This window comes from Camelus bactrianus, chromosome 6 (assembly GCF_048773025.1).
Source record: "Camelus bactrianus isolate YW-2024 breed Bactrian camel chromosome 6, ASM4877302v1, whole genome shotgun sequence".
NCBI classification, from domain to species: Eukaryota; Metazoa; Chordata; class Mammalia; order Artiodactyla; family Camelidae; genus Camelus; species Camelus bactrianus.
In genome coordinates, this window is record NC_133544.1 from 90,799,094 (window position 1) to 90,805,342 (window position 6,249).

At 36.2% G+C, this 6,249-nt stretch overlaps 1 protein-coding gene across 1 annotated transcript in view; it reads right to left on the minus strand.

Annotated features, from left to right (window-relative positions):
- IQCH (IQ motif containing H) overlaps positions 1 to 6,249 on the minus strand; it is a 120,726-nt gene extending 114,477 nt beyond the window's left edge. Inside the window, exon 1 of the mRNA XM_074366593.1 lies at positions 5,855 to 6,249. Coding sequence (XP_074222694.1) covers positions 5,855 to 6,001 — 147 coding nt within the window. The 5' untranslated portion in view covers positions 6,002 to 6,249. The remainder of the gene's footprint in view (positions 1 to 5,854) is intronic.

The following is a 6,249-nucleotide window of genomic DNA, read 5'->3' on the forward strand; positions in this document are numbered from 1 at the left end:
ATCAGAAACAAATAACAGTTGAAAATTAATGAGCTAAATATGTATACCAATAAGCTTAAAAACAGGAAAATTAAACCCCCAAAAAAGTAAAAACAGGCAAGAAATGATAAAAGTAAGAGCAGTTGTCAATAAAATAGAAAAAAAAAATCCAGTGGAAAGAATCAATAAGGTCAAAATTTGGTTCTTTGAAAATAATAGTAAAATTGATAAACTCCTAGAGAGACTGATCAAGAAAAAAGAGAAAGATGGGAATAACCAGCATCAGGAATGAAAAAGTACGTCACCATAGATTTTACAGACGTTACAAAAATAATTAGAAGATGTCGTAAACAACCTTATTCTAATAAATTTGAAGGTTTAAATAAAATGGACAAATTTCTTGGGCAAAGTTAACTTACTAAACTGACACAGACAAGAGGGATAATCAAAGTAGTCCTTGCGTATTAAAGGAATTAAGCCACAACCACAAACCTACTACCAAAGAAAACTACAGATTCAAATGGTTTCCCTGGTAAATTCTTCCAAATGTATTTCTTTGAGAAAGAAATAATAGCAGTTTTATCCAAACTCTTCCAAAGAATATAAAAAGAGCGCGTACTCACTTGCTGCGGCAAGAATCACCTTGATACTAAAACCTAAGGAAAACATGATAAGAAAGGAAAAATGGAGGACAGTTTCACACATGAATAACATTAGGAAACAAAATAGTAGCAAATGAAATCCAGCAATACATAAACAGGATGAGGTAGCATAGCTAATCTGGCTTATTCTTCAAATGCGTAGGGAATTAATAGGGGTCTCAGAGGGAACCAGCTAAATCAGATTTAAATAAGAACCAGAGTTTCATAACATAGTACCTAAAATGTCAGAGTTCCTATTGAAAATCACTCGCCAAGAACCAGGAAGATACTAAACTGAATGAAAAAAGCAAAGCAGTAGACAACAACATTGAGATGATGGAGATCTTAGAATTACTTGACAAAAATTTTAAAGGCGCCATCATCATAAAAATGCTCCATAAGCAATTAAAAAACCACTTGAAACAAATGAAAAAATATAAATTCTCAGCAAAGAAACAGAACATATGAAGAGGAACCAAATTGATTTTTTTATTATATTAAAATATGCATATTACCATCTTAACCATTTTTAAGTGCATATTTCTTAACAAATTGAAATTTTGGAAGAGAAAAATACAGTCATCTAAGTACAGAATTTAGCAGGTGGCTCAACAACAGAATGAAGGGTTAGGGGCATCAGTGAACTAGAGGATAGAAAAATAGAAATTACCCAATCTCAATAGCAGAGAGAAAGTAGGCCGGGAGAAGAATGAACAGAGCCTCAAGGACCTGTGGGGTTGTAACAAAAGGTCTGACATTTGTATCACAGTAGCCCAGAAGGAGAGGCAACAGAGCAAAGCTGAAAAAAAGTACTCAAATCATGGCTGAAAGCTTCCAAATTTAACAGATCGTGTAAACCAACAGATTCAAGATGAGCCAAACCCAAACAGGATAAAACCAAAGAAATCCACACTAAGAAACAGTCAGAGTTCTAAAGACAAAAGAAAAAAAAAATCTTGAAAATATTAGGAGAAAAACACCACCTTATCTACAATTTTCAGATGACAGTGAACTCTCATCAGAAACCATGGAGAAGAAAAGAAAGGAGCACAATGTTTTGTTTTGTTTTTTTAAGTGCTGAAAGAAAAGCACTGTCAACCCAGAATCCTGTTTAGTGAAGATATCCTTTAGAAATAAAGGGGAAATCAAGACATTCTAAGATGAAGAAAAAGGAAGATAATTTGTCACTAGTACACTGACCCTAAACAATGGCTAAAGGAAATTCTCTAAATAGAAAGAAAACAATAAAAGAAGGGTGGAGGGTGGGAAGGGATAGACTGGGATTTCAAAATTGTAGAATAGATAAACAAGATTACACTGTATAGCACAGGGAAATATACACAAAATGTTATGATAACTCACAGAGAAAAAAATGTGACAATGAGTATGTATATGTCCATGAATGACTGAAAAATTGTGCTGAACACTGGAATTTGACACAACATTGTAAAATGATTATAAATCAATAAAAAATGTTAAAAAAATAAATAAATAAATGTTAAGATGGGGCCATTGTTGGCCAAGGCATCTGGAACTCAAAAAAAAAAAAAAAAGAAGGAATCTTGAAACATCAGAAAAGAAAAAGAACACAGTAAGCAAAAACATGGGTAAAAACAATAGATTTCTCTTTCTCTCTTAAGTTTTCTAAATTATATTACATGGTTGAAACAAAAATTATAACACCGTCGGATGTGGTTCTAAGTGGACGTAGAGGAAATAAACATGCAACTACCATGAGATCTGGCAGTTATGCTCCTGGGCATTTATCCTAAAGAAATGAAATGTGTCCACACAAAATACATCTGTTCATACAAAAACCTGTACACAAATGTTTATAGTAACTGTATTCATAGTAGCCCCAAACTGGAAACAAGCCATACGTCCTTCAACAGGTGAATGGTTTAACTGCGGTACACACGCACCACGGAATACCAGTCAGGAATAAAAGGAATCAACCACTGATATAAGCAGCAACCTGGATGAATCTCCAGAGAATTATGCTGATTGAAAAAAGCCCATCTCAAAAGGTGACACACTGTGTGAGTCCACTTACCTAACATACTTGAAATGAGAAAACTATAGAAAAGGAGAAAAGATTAGTGATCGCTAAGGTATAAAGGGGTGTGGGGTGGGAGGGAAAGGGGTATAAAAGCACAATGTGAGGAATCCTTGTGGTGGAGGAAATGTTCTGTATCTTGGCTGCATCAGTTTCCCAGTTACGATGTTGTACGATAGTTTGACAGTATGTTATTTTGGGGGAAAACTGAGTTAAGAGTGCGAAGGATCTCTCTGTATTATTTCTTACAACTACATGTGAATCTACAATTCAAAAGTTTAGTTTAAAAAAAAAAGACACCAGTAGGAGAATGAAATGCCGAGCCACAGAATAGGAAAAATTACTTGTAATACATATAACCTAATACAAGATTAGTACCCAGAATATATACATAATTCCTATAAATAAGAAAAAGAAATATTTAATACCTTGTAATAACCTATAATGAAAAAGAATATGAAAAAGAATATATATATGACTGAATCACTATGCTGTACACCAGAAACTAGCATAAAATTGTAAATCAACTGTACTTCAATTTAAAAAAAAAGATTAGGATGCTCCTGGAGAATGTCATTCTAAATGAAGTAAGCCAGAAAGAGAAAGAAAAATACCATATGAGATCGCTCATATGTGGAATCTAAAAAAAAAAATAAACACAAACAAAGCATAAATACAAAACAGAAACAGACTCATAGACATAGAAAACAAACTTGTGGTTGCCAAGGGGGTGGAGGGTGGGAAGGGATAGACGGGATTTCAAAATTGTAGAATAGATAAACAAGATTATACTGTATAGCACAGGGAAAAATACACAAGATCTTATGGTAGCTCACAGAGAAAAAAATGTGACAATAAATATATATATGTTCATGTATAACTGAAAAATTGTGCTCTACACTGGAATTTGACACAACATTGTAAAATGATTATAAATCAATAAAAAATGTTTAAAAAAAAAGATTAAACCACCTGAGATTCCACACCCAGAAAAAAAAAAAAAAGACAACCCATTTATTTAAAAAAAGAAAGGTTAACATTTTAAATCACCTTACAGAAGAGGATATCCAAATGACCAATACACATATTAAAAAAAAAAACTGACCAACTTTATTGGTCATCAGGAAAATAGAAATTACACTTACAAAGAAATAACACAACAGCATCTTTAAGATGGCAAAACAAACAAAGAAAAGGGAATATCAAGTGTTGACAAAGATATGTATTATCTGGAATTCTCATGTATTGCTACTAGGAAGATAGATCAGTATAAACACCTTGGAAAACTGGCGATATCTACTAAATCTGAGCATGTGTTTATCCTGTGACTCAGTGGTTCTTTTTTTTGGTATCCAACAGAAATGCATGCATATTTGCAGTAAAAGACATGTAAAAGAATGTTCGTAGTGGTGTGACTCCTAATAGCTCGATGTCATAAACCACTGAAATTTCCATCAACAGTAGAGTAGATACAAAATCGGGGTACCTGAATACATATTCATTCATACATTCATACACATTTTTCCATGATGCCCCTCTTTCCCTCACTCCTATCCATCAGCCAGCCCTCATGGCTCCACTTCCAAAATATAACCTGAATTTGTTCACTTCTCCTCATATCCACCGATACTATCCTCCTCAAAGACACCATCATTTCTCACCTGGCTGACCAAAACAGCCTTTTAACTAGCCGTCTTGCTTCTACTCATGCTCTCCTATGATTTCATTATCTATAAAGCTGTCAGAATGGTCTTATTAAAACATAAATCAGGTCACCTCATCCTCTGGCTTAAACTTTAAAGTGAGATCTCATTGTAATTAGGATTAAATCCAACTCCTCGTCATGATTTGAAAGGCTTCCATGCTGGTTCTGCCATAGTCTAAGGTGTCTAAAAAGAAGGATCCTAAGATATACTGAGTGGCTTAAACAAATTAAGAGTTTATTTCTCTCTCACAGAAGGATTGAAAGGAAGATAGCCCCAGGTTAGCAGGGCATCTCTGCTGAACTCAACCCAGAGTTCCGTCTTTGACTTCAAAATGCTTGCCATCACATCTGCATTCCAGCCAGCCAGAGATGGAAGGAGAAGAGGAAGCCATGCGTCTTTCCTCTTAAGGGCACAGCCCAGAAATTTCCCTTGCCACTTCTGCTGACATCCTCATTGTCCACATGGCACATGGCACATTCAACTGAAAGGAAGCTCAGGAAGTGTTGTCTTTAGCCAAGCTGATATGTGCCCACCCATGACCATTACTATAGAAGCAGGGAAGAATGCATATTGAGGACAACTTGTAATCTCCGCTCTAGCCTACATCATGTCAATTGTCGCAACCTCTCCAGCCTTATCTGTTCATCTCTTTGCTCTTCCTTGGCCCTCCAGTCACACTAGCCTTGTTGCTCATTCCCTCCTTAGTCCTCAGGGCCATTGCACCTGTGCGGTCCTACTTCTGAAATGTTCTTCCCTAGGTGTTTACATGGCTGGCTCCTTCTCATCACTTGGATCTTAACATCTTCCAAGAGGTAGTGGCATTCCCTGACCCTTCCCTCCCAAGCAAAGCAATCACCTCCTGATCACGCTCTAATCCGTATTGTCCTGTTATTTGTAGCACTTAGCCTTAGCTTCAATTCTCACTCACTTACCTGCTCACTATCTGCATCTCCCACTAAAACGTAAGCAACACGAGAGGAGCAGTGTTGTCTGACCTATTCTCCGTCAGATCCCCAGCTACCTTGGGTAAAGCAAGTATTCAACAAATATCTGTTGAAAAGATGGATTCATTTACCAAAAGCCTCATTTTATAACTGGGAAAGCTGAGGCCCAGAGAAAGTAAATGGCTTGCCTGAGCTTCTGCCACTAGTTAGTAGATCCCAGGTCAGGGGTTTTCTCGAGCATCCCGTTTCTTCCAGCCTCCTCTTTGACGTCTTCTACTATTTCACCTCTCAGCAATCATTCTTCTGAATACCTATAGTGCTAGACTTTAACAGCCATTTGGTTTTTATTCTATAATACTTTATACTGTTATTTATCTTTATTATATCTGTCTTATTTTCCTAACCAAGCTGCAAGTCCCTTGAACATACCAACTCAGAGTCATTACAGCTTTCATCCTGTCCTGTTACTGAAGATGAAAGTTAGATACTTAGAAGGGTAGATTTTGGTAATTTCTGTGTATCCCCAACTAAGGATACAGGCAAGACTGACTTACCGGTAGTCAAAGAAATCTTACGTGCTTCATCAAAGCTATGCAGAGGGGCCGCTCTGGGTATAATGGGTGGATTCTGAAAGGTAATTCTTGCTGTTGGTGGAATCAGTCCTCGTTCTAGCATACTTAGAATCCCTAAAAAGGAAGGTTAGAAGAATCTGAGCTGAACTTGAAGCATTTCCACAAAGTCTGAACTCTGTAAATTGCACAAGTGTAACGTACTGGATTCATCATCTTATTGTGGGGGTCCATCTAATGCCTTAACCCTCTGCATGAAAAAATAGCTATCACACCCATTCATTTAAGCCTAATGTTCTAACCCAAGAAAAATGCATTTCTAATAGAGGCTTTATGAAATAAACTTATACTATG